Source organism: Ciconia boyciana, chromosome 11 (assembly GCF_034638445.1).
Source record: "Ciconia boyciana chromosome 11, ASM3463844v1, whole genome shotgun sequence".
Lineage (NCBI taxonomy): Eukaryota > Metazoa > Chordata > Aves > Ciconiiformes > Ciconiidae > Ciconia > Ciconia boyciana.
The window spans coordinates 20,590,053-20,607,026 of record NC_132944.1 but is presented as its reverse complement, the minus strand read 5'-3'; the positions used below and the strand labels follow the sequence as shown (position 1 = coordinate 20,607,026).

At 45.9% G+C, this 16,974-nt stretch overlaps 1 protein-coding gene across 2 annotated transcripts in view; it reads right to left on the bottom strand.

Moving 5' to 3' along the window:
• SLC41A3 (solute carrier family 41 member 3) overlaps positions 1–16,974 on the bottom strand; it is an 86,214-nt gene that overhangs the window by 21,937 nt on the left and 47,303 nt on the right. Inside the window, exons 1-2 of one of the 2 annotated variants that reach the window (XM_072876213.1) lie at positions 4,164–4,326; positions 2,784–3,102 (exon numbers count right to left, since the gene is read on the bottom strand). In XM_072876213.1, coding sequence (XP_072732314.1) covers positions 2,784–3,074 — 291 coding nt within the window. In that variant the 5' untranslated portion in view covers positions 3,075–3,102; positions 4,164–4,326. Of the gene's footprint in view, positions 1–2,783; positions 3,103–4,163; positions 4,327–16,974 lie in introns of those variants that run through there. The other variant, XM_072876214.1, reaches the window with a different exon arrangement.

Below are 16,974 nucleotides of genomic sequence, written 5' to 3'. Positions count from 1 at the left end.
AACAAGGGAGTACATTTCGGCTAATCTAACTGGAAAAAAAGCCCACAATAGCTGGAAGAGGGAGGTTAATAAAAATCCTGTAATAACCACACATGACCCAACCTCTTTATACCAGCCAGGAACTGAGAAGTGGCAGCATGAAGGCCCAGTTCTGGTTAGAAACTCACAGAGGCTTCAAGGAAATAAAGGACACTGTCTGGACAACTACAACAGGTTTTCAAAGGTCTGATAATGTGCATACCTAGTCCCATATGCCACTATATCTGCCAACTGGATTGCTGACAGACAGAAACATTACTGTAAAGGAAATATTAATGAGCCTGAATGACTCAAATGCCACTAAAAAACACAGCAGCAACACATCCTGTACTAAAGCGTCAGCCTGGCAGGGTTTATGAGTTTATCACGCTTCGACTCTCTCTGTTTCTAAGCAAGTACCATAAAAAGCCTTCAACCGATGAACTAGTATACAGAGAAGGTAATTGGTTCAGGTGACCTGCGTGTGTACACCGGGTCATTGTATTATGCATTTAAGGAGCCTCTGATAAAGATCCGCACCATATTTGTCAGCGAAGAGGTGCAGCAGGTTTGAGAAGAAAGAAAGCATTGCTGAACAGTGTGAAAAAGATTATAACTAGTTGGGAAAAAAAAAAAACAAGCAAAAAACAAAAAACACCTCATGGCTGCACCACTCATTGTGGCAAAACCTGGGGAGGCACACTGCTGCCCTTCTCTGCACACAAATACACCGTATCCCTCTGCTTGCAAACTAGCCAACAGGTACCACTGCCCTGGAGAAGCCAAAGCAGAAGCAGCCTCTTTGGTGGGCCCTGACCCCGATCTAGGGCCTCCATCCACTGCCACAAGACAAAAATGAACAGAGAGATGACAAGTGCCAAAGAACAGAGTTTCAGACTTATCATCCCTGCAAAGAAGGGACAGGGATACCAGTGAGTACTCTTACAACATGGCAGTGTTAGCAACAGACAGCACTATTCTGACACCGCAGACTCGTGGGAGGACGATGCTTTTCAGGGACCATACGTCCCAGTTGCTGGAGTACTATCACTCCTGACTCTGCTAGCTCTCCATCAGATCAGGCTGTGTATTTTTGTTTCTCACCTTGCTCCTCTCTTCCCCAATTTAGGAAAGGGCAGAGAATAGAGCTTATGCAGAGAGACTGAGAGCAAGCAGATGGAGAGTGCCTGGGGCCCAAAGCCTTGCAGCATCTCCTGTTGCCCCACAAAAACAGCAGCAGCAGCAAGGGCAGAGGCCAGGACTGGCTTAGAAAGGAAGGGCAGTTCCTAGCAGCAGTGAGTCCACAATGAGACAGGCTCAAGTAGTCCATGATCATGCACAAAAAGTCACTGTGCTAATTGCCAAAGGCCTAGAGATGTTGCATGGGTTGATTTCCCAGGTTCTAAGCACTAACATGAAAGTCCTTTATGAGCTCTTCATTTGCATAAAACAGAAACCAGACTTTTGCAGTTTCAGAAGAGTATGAGGTTTGCTTCACATTGTTTATATTAGTGGCCCAGTCCTTCCTAGAAAAAAAAATACTCTAAGGGAAGAACACTGAAAGAAAAACACTCCTCCAACATCATAAACCCATCTACAACCTATTTCACGCTTTAATATCTCACAATAGGAGGTAACACGCATTTAATGTCATAGATCCATAGAAATGGGCAGGTCTGAACAGTCTGAAAAATGAAAGTGGCTGCTCAAGGCTCAAGACTCTCAGAATGACGTCTAAGGAGACAAAAAGTAGTTTGCCACTAGGTTCTGGATTTGCCTTGGTGTTTTCTGATCTGATTAGACATTCTACTGGGTACTGAGTACATGCTAAGGTCAGTTAAGGATACTGTGTCGCTCTTAAGCCTTTATAGCTCTTCTAGCTTAGGGAGATCAGCCCAGGGCTAATAGCAAAAGAACACAGCTCCAGATTTGTGAAAGTTGTCAATGCAAGCGCAGTAGCTTTAGTGTCACTGTAACATATAGGTCAGGGCAGTCTGACCCAACAGCTAGCTGGTCAAATAACAAGGGTTAACAAAAAAGCACGCAGCAGTGAGAGTTGCCTAGAGCGCAAAGGTATAGCAATTTATAATCTGGAAATTAACTGCAGCTTTAAATTGTCTAAAATTAGGTGCTCACCACTACCTTAAAGCTCTGTATTGCTGCACCATAGGAGGAAAGGTCTGGTCCTGACTGTCACAGAATCAGAAATCAGACTGGAAGAGGACTCAAGGATTTGAGTCATCTGCTACAAGGCCTTTGAAAAGGATGTGGTGTGCAGGCTGGGCTGCGCTGGTTGTACGAGTGTTAACAGTGCAGGGCTGGCTGGCTTCTGGCGCAATGAAGCAGGGGATGCAGGATTTTCCAGAGCTACATCCAGGAGTGATACAGCTGTATCTACTGCAGGAAAGCACTATGCCACCACAGCCCTTGGGGCTGCAGCTCAGCCACCCTCTTTCCAGGACCAAGGTGAGATCTTTGCACAGGACTGCACCTTCCTACATAAATGCCTCAGATCCTTCGTGTGCTCTTTAGTATCATATTGTCTTTTATCTCCAGAGGAGAAAAAAGGCCCAAAACCCACCACACGCCGTCTCCTGAGAGCCGCACAAAAGTACGTAATAGCTGACTTTGAAGGACATGCTGGCAAGTGAAACTGCTGCAAATCTTCCTTTACTTTGCCATCCCCAGAGCAAATCCCCTGCCTCCGAAGAAAAGTCCCCCACCTATCCCACGCCAGGTACATCAGATCAGTTTCTTTCCCTTACCTGAACATAATCCAAAACCATGCCTGCCAAGACCATGCCAAGCCCAGCTAGGAGGTATGGCAGGAGCACTTGCAGGCAAACTGCGACAGCTGACTCTTCCTGCAACTTTGCCATGGCCGCTTTCTCCTCAGCCAACAGCTTCTGCTGTGCATGCAGAGAGACATCCTCTGCCTCCTGGTTGCCAAGTCGGCCCTCTCTGTGTTTACCCTTGCTCTTTGCTTTGTGCCTGGATCGCTCTCCATTCCTAGTCTTGCCCTCTTTTCTCCTCTGTCGAACTTCCTCGCCTTTCATGGTGGCTTTCTTGAATCACAGAGTTTTTCTGAAAAACAAAGTCAGAAACAATGAGATAACAAAAAGAGACATCAGATGGGTCAGAGGCAGGAAACCCTTTGGTATTTTGTCCACTCCACTAACCTGAAGGCAAACTACCACCTACTCCCAAAACCTTAGATGCTCTGCTACCCAAATACTAGTACTTAGTTTACCTTCAACTTTGTACAGTGTCAAATCAATCTCCCTTTCTGTAACCGCATCTCTTCCTAGGCCTGTGTTCACGCTGAAGTGCTTGCTGTGCATCCTGGCTCTCACCCTGAGAACGCCTAGAAGGATACAGAAGGTGCTGCACGCAGCCTGAATTCTGGACCCAGCAGCTCTCACACTGGGAGTCGTGAGAGCTGAGGAGCCCAGCAGAATCCAACCCTTTTTAGGGTCTGACCCCTGGCCATGAAATGGGAGCAGTTCACATCCTAGCATCCTGCAGTCCAGCAAAGGACTACCGTACCTAGCATAGCACAGGGATGTACTACGCATAGTACCTAGCACCTGGCGTAGTACAGCTAGCTGTCCACCACTCCTCAATATCAAGATAATTCTTCGATCTTCTTTCTAATCTGGATACTTTTTCTTCCTTTTGCGCCTTAGTTGACACGCACGTACAATGTGACTCATCTATCTACAGAGAAGCTGCCGTGACCCCACAACATCTTATAAGAAAAAATAAACATACAACATTGTTACCAGTCACCCTTTTCCTGCCATCATGTCTCACTTCTTGATATAACTGTCATCCATCCTGTCTGCCCCACTGCTGACCCAGGCACTGCCCCAAATCTTTCCCCATCGCCTCCTGCCAGCACTCATCCGGGTTAACTGCTGGCAGATGTTCTCTGATGCTCTCATTTTCAGGATGGGCCCCTAACGCCCATAGCCCCTGCACCACCCCACGCAGGACCGATCCTCTTCCTGCCCAACATCTAGGGAGCAGAGGAAACTGCTAGGAGGCCCCAGTCACGGCTGGCGGGGAGGGAGGAGGGATGGACCAAACAAAGTCCCCCTCTGCGGGAGGAGGAAACCCGGCCCCCGTTCCCCCCCAGCGCTTACCGGCTTCCTTGCCCTGCCCGTGGCTCTGCCCCGCGTGGGGCTCTGCCCGCAGGGCCGCGGGCGCTGCCGGGACGATGCAAAGGCGGGAGGCGCCCGCCACATCTGGGGCGCGGCGGCGCGGCTGGGAGCCCGCCCTGCGCGGCGGCCGCCGGTTCGAGCCCGGCCCCCGGCCGCGGAGGCGGCGCGGCGCCGTGAGTGGCAGTCGCCGGGCCTGCCCCGCGCCGTGCACGCACCGGGGCAGGCCGGCAGCCGCTGCGAGCCCCCGCAAGCCCCGCTAATCATCATCGTTATTATGATACCCCTTCTGTACCCCAGCTGCCAGAGGGGACAGCTCGGGGCGGGGGGAAGCAGGGCTTGCGTGTGGGGCTGGAGAACTCCCAGCAAGGACGGCTCCTGCTCGGGAACAGCCCCCTGGAAGGAAGCGCTCGGGTACCCGCGGTGCCCGGAGAACCTCCTGCTGCCCAAGCCTCCGGGCCGCCTGCCGCCCCGAAAGTCCGCGGCGGGTGTTATCGGAACCGGTGACAACTTGCAGCGCAGGCAAAGCGAACAGGAGGCTGCAATTAAGAGCTGAGGAAAGACGTTTCCTCTGTTTTTATTTTTTCTTATTTTGGCATTCGCAAGAGCTCTTGTTGCAAGCTTCCTGTGCAAAAGCCTGCCTCCACCATAATCACAGCAAAAATCCTGCTGATTTGATTTTTTGCCCCCTCCCATATTGAATCAGCATGTTAGAAACGTGATTACAGAATCCACCACATAAATCTCATTAAGCACTGAAGTAACCGTACTCATGCAAGTCTCCTCAATCATGCAGCTCAAATTTCCAGAACAATTGAGGATATTAAATCATACCTCAGTACCAGAGCAATCTTATATCCCGCTGAAGTCTCTCAGATGTCATGCTACGCTAAAGGGCTCTTACTGATAAAATGGTGTCTCTGGGCCTGCGAGCTCTGGCTCAAAGCAGGGGACACCAAAGGGAGTTGAAGGTTCTTGTAAGTGACAGTAACGAAACCCTGCAGCTGCTGCGTGTTGAGAGTGCGCTTTAACTGTTGAATGTCACTGCTGTAACGGTGAGGCTTAAATTTCAGCTCACTTGGTGTAATTTTATGTCTTCGCTTTGCAACTGATGCTTGCCTGAGAGTGGTCAGAAGACAGTTTTTCCTGTGAGAAATAAGAGGGGAAGGGACGCAGATTAAAAAAATAGCAACCTTGCCAAGACAGTTTTAGACCTGTTAAATGTATTCTGCTATCACTTTACTACTGAGCTTCAAAGAAAAGTATCTACAGAGCAAGCGGAAAGTCTCCTGGGGAACTTGATTGACAGGGGCATTTTGGTAATGGTTCCAGCTCCGGAATATCACAGTTCCACAAGGGATCTCCCACCTGGGTCCAACCATCAGCTACAACAGGAGCTCCCAGCACCCTGCCAGATCTCATTCTGTGTGCGGAAGGAGACATAACCGTCTGGCTTGTGTACCACGTCCTCACGGACCAGTGTGAAATCCCTGGTATGTCACCAGTGGGTACGTATTTGAGAAGGCTGACTTTCAGCAGCGGCACAAAGCTGCGCTTTCTCAGAAGTGCAGCAGCAGTGTTTAGATAGATCCTGGCTTTGACGTAAGGGAACGGTGGCTGGACCTTGATTGCAAACAGAGCTCCTGTGACTCTTTAGATAGGATAGTTGGGCTGCTCACTGCAGCCTGGGAAGTACTTGTTGGCACAAAGCTGAGCAACTTCATGCTAAAATGTTTTATCCCCCCACTGAGCTAGAATTCACGTGTACTGCTTTTCTCTGCTCTCCCACAGCTGTGCAGGTAGTACCAGCAGTTACAAGGGCATTTGAGGACTCGTTGCACTCATTCCTGTTTCTCTCCACAGTGCCTTTAAAGACTGTTTCCTCCAGTAGAAAAATAAGAATAAGTTTGTTATTCCCTTCCTCTCCTCCATGTTGCTTTGCTCCTGGACTTTCTTTCCAACAACTAGTCCTTCAGCCAAGCAGAGGGGAATTTTACAGCTTTTTCCAGTATTCTGTCCGGAGATATGACTTTTTTTTTCTTCCCACAGTTTCCTGTTATAAAATAGCGTTTCTTCAGTAACTATGGTCTACTGGAGATATTTTTGAAATATAAAGCTTGATTTATGACTTCAGTTAGCCCCAGTGACAGACTTAGTTTGACTGCTGGGCCATGCAAGCTCCCGTGTCACCACCGGGGCTGTATTAAGGCTGCTGGGGACCGCTCCATGGCTCACTGGGCTGCAGTCCCACCATGGGACACATCTCTGGACACCCAATGGCTGCAGTGCAGGGATGCATAAAGAAATATGCAATCTCTAACCTTTCTCCTCCATGAGACAGTATTAGCTAGTGTGGCTTAAAAGTATTATTTGGAGGTCTGTATGTACACAGAAACAGGCAGTGCAAAACTGGTATGTGATGAATACTTACTGCCTTATAAATCTGGGGGTTTAGAGACAGAAAATACAGCAGGAACTTCCTGCAGTTGGGCAAGGGAGAGAAGGAGACATATCTCCTTCTCCTTTGCTTTTTCCTTTACGTATTATTTGAAGGAAAGGGAGTTTTATTGTCTGTTAGCCTTCGGACACAATAATTTCCAGACAGTTGAGTTAAAATTTGTTATAGTCTCCACCTCCTTCTCTTTCTGTATCAGAGTTCTTGAAAGGCAGATCTTTTGTGTGCACCAGCGGTACTCAGAGAAATTAAAAGTGCCATCTCCTACCTGCTTTCTCTCGTCACCTCCCCTTGTCACAGGCACCCGCCACTGTTACTGTTGCCCTTGGGACATTTGTTAAGCCAGGTTACAATCACAGACTTTCACTCAGGTTTCATATATGGAAATAACCCAGCATAGGAGAGCAAAAGCAGCACGAAGAACTGTTTATTGTAGTGGGACACATCTTACTTGACTTGCAGCACAACAGGCCTTTGTCAAACTCCTCTGTAGAGGAATAAATCCAGCCTAAATCACCATGCTACCCCAGCACTCTTAGGGCTGTTGAGAACTATTTGCACAGGTCCTCCCACACACCAGACTCCCAAGGACAAGATATTTATATTGCATGAGGACTTCCCACTCCCCATCTGCCATTAGATGGCAGCAACTGAATGCGGAATGAGGGCACGCAGCTCCGCAAGTCCTATTTATCCCGTGGCTTGTGCAGGGATTTCAAGCTTTTCACTTCTAGGTCAATGGTTCAAATCTGGCCCAGGTCAGGAGGGGCCAGAGATCTTTATAATCCGACAGCTGCTCAGCGTCCTGTGTGAGAGCAGTTTGCGGGTTTCCGTTTCTGATCTTGTGGACGAGTGCCCATCTCATCACTAGCACTAATTGGCACCCCTGCTTGACACACCAACAAAGAGGCGGAAGATGCTCCAAAAAGACTGAATTCTCCTCTCTGCGCTCCAGATGATTTGACAAAGGGGAGCACTCATCTCTGTGCACAAGCCTGCCATCGGTAATGAAGCCAGAAGAATGTGTTGGCCCCGTTCCTCCTGTAAGCGAATAGCTGCCCAAAATGATCTCATTCCGGACAGGAGGGTGACAGTTGGGGTCTTTCAGCAGATAAAATTAATTTGTTATTAATTTGGGATATGATATTCAGATAGACGAGTGATGGTGCAATGAAATCCCATCAAACATGTTGTAACACATATGTTATTTACAGCCTCTATAACTGCAGGGACAAACTCCATCCAGAACTGCCTTACAAAGTGACCTAATTTGGAAAAGAAAACAGATACAGAATTTTCTCACATTAGAAGATACCTCACTGTGACTCCTTCCCTTACAAATTTAAAACCCTATGAGGCACTGGAGCAACTGATACTCTCCAGAGAAACCTGTGAGATAAGAAATGAGCCTAGCAAGCATGTGATTGTGATATAGTTCAAGCCTGTGTGTGTATCACTCAGCTTGTTCTGTTGAGATTTGAGGAGCGTGTCACTACGTAAATCCCTTTGGGCAGCTGGGCACCCCTCCAACGCACAGATTTCCCTTGCTGCTAATGAATCAGCCTCTTTTGCTAACTTACCTCCAAAGCTCGTTTACTTGGAAACCAAGGCAGCTTAGGGAACAGGGTTCTCTCCATGCATAACAATGACCTATTTTAGATACTTCTCCTCACGCGGTCATGGAGAAGGGGCAGCAAGAGAGAGTGCTTCTATCCAAGAGGCATTTCCTGGAATCGGTCCTAAACAATGCCGGGCCATTTCCATTTTGAGCCCTGACATTTCATGGTGCCAATGCCGCCACACAACAGAAAATGCCAGCGTGAGCCAGGGATGGGATCCAGCTGCCTCATTCCAAGGACGCGCGCCCAGGCCCTCTGCATATGTGGTTATCATTCTCACAAACAGTCCCCTTCCCACGGAAACTGATAACACAGAATGGGAACGCTTCACAACACTCCCAGAGCAGGATGGCAAATGAGACCAAGGGCATGTTTTCCATCGCTGGGCTTTCTCGGGTATCATGAGCAACATAGTAAGGGAAACACAGACATGCATTAAGGAATCTGTCCTTCCTCACCAAGCCCTGTGCTGCTAGACTGCTACCTGCACTGAATTAGTGGCACAGCTCTATATGACACCGTAGGAAAGACGCATCTGGTACCCCAACAAGGAATGCTTGAAAACAGGAAATGTTTCATATGCCATCTCATCTCTGAGACGTGGGCTACTGCCTGAGCCCGGGAAGAAGCCAAACACTTTGTGGTTTTCCCACAGTTAGTGTCCTGAGGCAAAACGAGAGGAACAAACACATTATAATTCTTGCATTTTGTATTATTTTTAATCCAAACCCCAAACCTCACCAGCCCGAGTACAAGGCTCAGATCCCAGACTGGAACCCTGTGGTTTCAGCCCATCTGTGGCTGATACCTCTCAAGGCCAAAAAGGACCATTGTCCTGCGTGACTCGAAGGACACAGCACATCTTTAGATTAACTCCTGGTTGAACTGCAGCATTTCTGTTAGAAAAGTACCTGACCTACAAAAAACCAGACAGTGATGGAGGAGAATCAGCCACAAGGGTTAATAATTCATCCAGAATGAATTTCTTTATGAGGATGAATTTGACTGGTTTCAGCTTCCAGCCCCTGAACACAGTTACAACTTTATTACTATATAAGCTCATTTCCAAACTGCCCTTTCCCTTCTTGTGGTTCTCCTCGAGTCCCTCACCTTTAGGCAAGCAGATCAGCTTCCGCTCATTCATGTGGCTCTCCTCAATATTCACCCCCATTAACTAACACCTTCCCAAACAGCATGCTACTGAATGGGGCCCAATATTGGGCAGCAGTGCTGAGTCCAGAGAGAACTGAACCTATCTGCACCAGAAGACGACCAGAAGATTGACTTCGTCAATCCAGTGATCATTTTAGCCCTTCTAGACCTCTAAAGACTGGCACATTGGCCTGTGTGTTTTCATAACTAAAATGCTGGGTGGTTGCATGTACAACAGGAGACTGTCAGTGTATTACACTGTCACTGTCAGCCAATCAATAGATTACTACCTGTAACCTGTCAACCCAAGTGGCTACTAGGTTAAATCTGAAGGGACCTGTTTTTCTTAAATAAATGTTCACTGCTAATTACCCAGTTATTTTCATTCATGAGTCACCTCTAAGCTCTTCCGTTATTTTGAGTAATAACACTATCAGCTCTCTTAAATGGTGACACATAGCACAGCCTTTTTCCCAATCTCCTGGAACATCCCTGTTCTTTGCTGGCCCTGCAGGGTCCGTTTCTCACCATCACAGACAGCTAAGGCTACTGAGTAAGAGGGAAAGAAAAAAAAATAATCAAAGCTTTCCTAGCTACCAAGAAATAGCTACTCAGTCTGCTTCATCTCCCAAATTTACTAATGGCAACACCAAATACACTTGGTTCAGCTAATGTAATTTTTAGTATTAAAAAGGAAGTCACCTTCCTGACCCCTGAGAAGTCAGTAAGACATCATGATGAATGATTATTCTTAGTCATCTCAGCATGATTAATTTAGCATAACTGCACCTTTGCTAAGAAACAAGATGGCTGTATTTATGCTAAGCACTGAAATTAGTTCCCTGTAGTGCACATCAGAACATGAAGTAAAAGCTGGCAGTACTCAGTATTTCTCTGGTTCCCCGTTTGTAGTGACCACTTCAAGATAACTTGCAGAACCATTCAAGAATATGTTATACCCAAAGTGTCTTCATACAGGACACAGCCTTGTAACTGGTAACTCTCACCTCTGTTTTTTTAGGTGCTTTGAGTATGATGAAGATGGCAGTAGGAAATCTTTCTGCTGGGATGGAACAGCTCCAAAAGTAAGTAACCAAAGCATCATTTCAGCCATTCAGTTCTGCCTGGGAATGATATCTTTAAGTAAGGCAGTGATCCTTTTACTGCACGTTTTTTGTAGCTGTTAAAATAAAGCATCTTTCAAAAACACTCAGTTTTGCAGAATGTTGGGCACCATTGAATATATTTGGAGCCATATCATTGCCCCCAAGGAAGAGGAACAAAGCTTTCATCCAGCATCCTTTCCCCACAGATAAATGCCTCTTACTTAAGAGGAATTAAATCTAGATAGTTATTCCTACGGCACAGCTGTGCTGAAGTGATTTTATTAAGTGACTTACAAATTATCATTTTGAAACGTCTTTCTGGTTTGTTAGGATATTTCCTCAGGCACTGTTTCATTCTTGCCTTTTGCTGATCTATATTATGAATCTTTGCATTTGATTTCTTAGCTGTTTGCTGCTGCAAATAGCAGCAAACATTCCTGTCTGAACTCTTTCCAGAAAAGCTGAATCTTTCTGGAGAAAGGGTCTGGGAAGTCCAAGCAACATTGTTTAGCAAAACAAGGTATGCAGTCAAAGTGATTTGGGCAGGTCTAAATAGCAGAGGAAATTAGTCAAGGGAAGAAGAAACCCCTTTCACTCCCAAGTTACCAATTATAGTTGTATCCAGAGCAGTAATGGCTAGGAGTCATTAGAAGCTAAGGATTGCTTGGTGGCATCTGGAGTAAGTTGTTGGTCTCAGTCCAGCTCCTGCTTGACAGGTGTCCCAGAGATGACCATGAGAAATGGCCTCAAGCTTGGCTCAAGCCTACAAGTCTTAGCAGAAAACACAGGGCTTAAAGGGGACTATGAAGACCGAGCACAGACACATGCGTTACCAAAGAGAGGCTTTTAGAAAGGACAGTTATAGCCATAGACTTTCAGGGGCACCTCTTCAAAGTCATTGTCTAACAAGGCAGGTGCAGTTCGTGTACCCTGTCTCAAGACTTGCCAAATGCATATGCAAACTGCACATAGTTATTATGCAAATGCATTTTAATCCCCAAACATGCAACACAAAATTCCCATAAGACAGCATTTAGACCTTTTGGAAACCATGGGAGGCACCAAGCTCAACCCACCTCCATGGATTTTGAGACTGACTTAATAGCATGCTTTGTACTTTTGAGACAGAGACGATCAGAGAAAAAACTCAAGCAGAAGCCTCGTTGGAGAGGAACGTAGCTATAGTCTCCCTAACCAGAGGAGGTCTCCTGCTGTGGCTAGTGTGAGGGTCACTTGTCCCCAGCACACCCCTGTGCTAGGAGGCATGCTCTCCTTGCTAGCGTCCTGCAAGACGCTGCAATGAGGGTAGAGCGAGGAAGATTTGGCCATTTGCCTATGCCCATATTACTGGTGCCACAAGCCACTGTCCAGTTTCCACCCTTATGCATGTGACCGTTCTCCACTCCATGTCTGAACAAGGTCGGGGCACACACCAGTGCATCTCTGACAACACCTTCAAATATTATGCTCTTTACTCAGCCAACCCTTGGGCACCCGAGGGAGCAACATATTACCATTGCTGTAGAACAGACATACAGAATTGTTATAATTACCTTTTAAGAGCACAATCTGTTTGTGGGTTGTGTAGCATGGAAGACGTATTAGTAGCATGAGAATGAGAGGCATATTTTCTTCCCCAGTAATGCCTTCTATCCAAGGATCCTCAAGCAATTTATGGGCTTCCTCCAGCAGATTATTTGCTAAGTAGTATTCTGAAAAGAAGATAAATGTTACATAAATGTCCCAATTCTGCTGTTATTAGGCCCAAAAAGGCAGGTTATGGATCCAGACTCAGTCTCCTTCAAACTGCAGGACAGTACAAATACCAAGTTTTATCTCTCCCCATCAATTACCATGCACTCACATGCTCCTTCCCTGGGCTGTGCAGCCAGCTGTAGGCCTGCACACCTGCAAACTCTTGCTCGCAGTATCATTTATTTGTGCAAGCCCAAATGTGACAAACTCTCCTCACTGAAAAGCACCAGCAACAACTTTTTCAGCACTTCCAGTTCTATTTCAGTCATGACATTTCTCCTTTTACTCCCACACACCAAGCAAAGCACCAAGTTCCCTCTAGTTTCTTTTTCCCATCAGTGTATTTTCCTCCACAGGCAGGAGAAGGGGACAAACACTAAAGTCCTGGGCAGAGCTCATCCCTAGCCTCTGCAGCCCTGCTCTGAGCATCTCACCTACAGGAAGAGAGAAACGAGGGGGAAAAACTCGTGTCCCTGCTCTGCAGCTGAGCTGCAGCTTGTCAGCCTTTTCACATGTTAAGTAGGTTTGCAGCTGCCTGTTACAGCTCTGCAACAGAGGCTGATCAGGTTCATTTGGGGCCATGCCAGACTCTCCTAAAAAAAAAAAAATAAAAAAGGTATTTATTTATAACTGGCTTGTGAGATGGAAAACTGGTTTCTATATTTAATAGAAAGTGCTCCCAGCAGATTAACCCTGGCAGTATTGGGCTTGGGGACTTGTTGGGTTGTTTTTTTTTAGCATGAGCTACTACACTTACCATATTTCTAGGTCTAACCCTCCACAGATCTAGGGTCCGATAGCACAATTATTTATGCTTAGAGAGGGGCTAATTCATTCTCAACCCCTCAGAAGATCCAGACTTAGAATTCTATAGTCTGAAGGAAAGGAAGACAGGAACTTCCAAGGTTTTGCTGAGTCTTACTTTAATTTTGAAAAAAGAAAATTAGCATTTGAATACACTCTTGATGCTGTGTGCTGCAGCCATAGGTACCACATGAACCCCTGTCCTATGATACTATAGCAAGACCACTTCTGCCTTTTAAGGCCAAATTCAAGGGCATGTTCCCATCTAAACAGCAAGGTTATAAACACTGTATCAGATCTTTTGGGGGATGCACACTTCAAAGTAGGTTTGTCTAAGTATTTCCCACAGCTGGAAAGTCACTCGCTACAGCCAGCCAGGCCACGCAGTAGCTGCAATGCCCATGTGCGGACAACAGCTGGATGCAGGCAGACGCTTTGCTCACAGCTGCTTCTGGAGCTGCCCTGCCAAGGCAATGCAGCGTCTCTGGAATCAGTCTTCTGCCACCATAGCACAAAGGCACAAAACACTGTGAGAGAAGGGCTGTCAAATATGGGTGCAGATTGAAGAAATACAGCTTGTTATGCAGATGATCTGCCAGCTCCAGCCTGGATAAATTACATTCTTCAAATTTGCACCACCATTGCTTCTTCAAAGGTATGCAGTGCCTGATCTCTCTAGCCCGTTGTGAACTGCTGTGCCAGGCTGTGAAAAAGCGCTGCTGTAACATTCAGTCCCAGACATGGGTACATTCCAGGAGCAGGCGACACTATTTCTGTGTATTTCCTTCTACCCAGACCAGCTGAGCTTGTTTTGAACCTGACTTTCTATTTGTGAAAGACTTTGGGGATACTTGGCTAAAAAATATACACAGATCTCCCTTTACAACTTGGGTTGCATTTCCCTCATGGTATATTTAAGGAAATGGAGACACAAAGAGTTTTATCTAACTTATGCAAAGCTACAGACATGTCAGCAGAAGACTCCAAGCAGAAAAAACTCTGTAACCCCTAAATTGTTCCCTTCCATTATTCCCTGGTCTCTTCTTATCCAGTTCCTTCTCCCTAATAATGAGGAACATCTTTCCAGGCTCAGATTCTAACCTGGAGTGTTCATATATGCCGCCATGCAAGGAGATCTCATCCTGACGTGGCGAGCCCAGCTACTCCGTCGAAGTAGCTTAGAAATCTGATTACATGCAAGTATATGTATATGTAACATTACAACATCAGAGACAAATATCATTCTAGGAAATCTTGGTTTTTCATTTGCAGCCTGGACAAGGGGAAAAGACAGCATGTTCTTGCTTGCACGCCACCACGCATTTTGTGCATGGAAACGCTTGGTTCCTGAATGCAAGAAGTGCATGTGTCAGTTTTGCAAGTGTGGGTCAAGAGCCTACCCATGGGTATACAGCCCACGTGCTGCCTCTAAGTTTCATACCAACGTGCTGAGAGTAGCCATTGCATGCCTTGGCTTTTCAGGAATGTGTACCCTCAATATTACCCAACCCTCTCTGTGCCTCTGGCCATAAGTAGAACTATTGCTTCCCTCTATCAGCAGTGAGTGGTTTATATTAGATTCAAAGCCCTTCTGATTCAGAAACAACGAGAAGTCATAGCACATGATCTATGCTAAATAGCTATTTAAACCGTTTACCAAAAGCTTTGATATGACCCTGAAGGATATTGGCACTGCTGCGCACTTCAGAGGCAGCATGGTCCAGCTGTTGAAAAAGAAAGCTTGGAGGAGGCAAGGCAAAGCTTAGATTTACATGTGCTGCTAGTTTGAGCAGCATTTTAGTCTCCTGTGTCTCAGTCTTCTCATTTATGCTACCAGGATAATTAACAACTGAGCATGGTCTGTGGTAAAGCTTTCTTAAACACTCGGGTGAAAAAAGCTGCAGACACATGAGAGATTGCATTTATGGATTTTTATTCCATTAGTAGCTAGCTTCTGACACAAATAGGACCCAAAACAGCTTTGATATCTTAGGGTGAGATCTATTTATGTATCTGTGTGCTAAGCAAAAAAACAGAGTCCTTGAAATGACGGACAAACAGGTTTGTTTGGAGATCCTAGCTAATAACGAGAACCAACCTGCTGAGCACCATGTGTTTAATACTCCCCTGTGCCACAAGAGAGAGACACTCCGGTGAATGGACCCTGCCCTGCACAGCCTGGAAACTCCGCGCTGGCAGCAAAGTGGCTCAGAGTAATGAGAACCATAATAGGTATGCGGGCCCTGAGCTTTCCATATTTGTGACGGTCTGTTTGGAGCCTGCGGCAGCAATGTTAGTAGTACATTACATCTTGTGATCTGCTCTGTAATAATAAGCCTGAACGGACGGTGACATTAAGACCGGGGGGAAATGTTTTGCAGTGTGCAGTTCGGGATGAAGGTAGTAATTTAATGAGCTTTTGAAGAATTTGCACCCTCCCAGAAAACTCTGGCTGTGAATGAGCATTAAAACAACTTCCTTCCCATCTATAACACCAGGGGACTATCACTCTAACTGAACAAATACGAGGTCCACAAGGCTAAAAAAAGTACTAGAGACAGTCATGTACAGGTGCAAAAAAGATATTGCTGAAGTTCTCCTTATTTTTCATATCACTATATAATCAAATATATCCCATTAACTTGAGCTGGGAGAGCCCTTCAAAAGTCCTTTGCATTTTTTTCAAGAAAACTAGCTCAAAAAAAAGGTAAATGCTTCAACCTTACTTCCACAGACAGCACCTCCTAAAACATCTCTTTAATACTGCAGACAGTCACTATCTTGTCACTGCCAAAACCTAGCTATGTCTGCAGATGTGCTGTAAGCCTCCCTTCTCCTCTCTTGCCCACTTAAACATCCTTTGGGATTTTTTGGTTTATTTTGTCCATTAATACACTAGTTTAATTATCCATGTTGAAATGCTAACAAGCATCCAGAAAGACATGGGAAATTAGACTTCAACTTAAGAAAACCATTTAAACTACAGAGATAATGAAGCGTTAGGCCAGCATGCCTCCAATAATGGAGATCTTTAAAGGCATAAACACCTACACACAGGTAGCTACAGCAGAGGATGGATGAGATGACTTTCAGAGTTCCCTTCCCATCCACAATTTGCTAACTAGCTATGATAAATATCGACTAGTTACTTCCTGAAAGTAACAAACTATCACTTGGAGATACATCCTTGGGTATTTTATAAATTGCAGTCAACTGCATTTCTCATTCTCAGACACTCAATTGAGTTGCTCTGGTTTACTGAGCTACTGCACATCAGCTGAGCTACATAAATCTTTGCCTTTCACAGATAAGAGGGAAAATGTGAGCTGTGAGCACTGTTAACCCAGCGTAACTTGACTAGTGTCTAAAGCTCCTGACTGCATACGTCAAAATTGAAACAGGCTGGATCAAACCCATTAAACATTAGGAAAGGTACGAGAGTCAGGGGGCAATTCATCCAATCCACCTCTCTTCAGATGGGACCCAGTTAAAAGTGCTTATCTTTCTCTGCTGACTACAGAAGCAATCTGCCTTAAACATTGAATTTTAAAGGACAATAATCAGACAATATGAATCTTAGAAAAACTCTTCAGCACTAAACAAAGCCTAGCATCACTGCCCACCTCTCTGCTCGTACATGAGGAAGGCTGTTACCACAGACTACAGTGACCACCATAGCCAAGGTGGCTTCTGGGTTCAGCAGAGCTTGTGCCTGTGGACAGAGTTGCGTTTCTTCTCATCTGGTTAACAACTACTTCGGCATAACTACTTATCTCAGCACTGCAGCTATGCAGGGAGGTAGGTTTGCATTTCACAGCAACACTGGGAGAGCTGCTCAAGGGAAATCTGCCCAGCATCTGCCCACATGAAAACCTTAATCCTGAAAGTTCGCACAATAAGTGCCT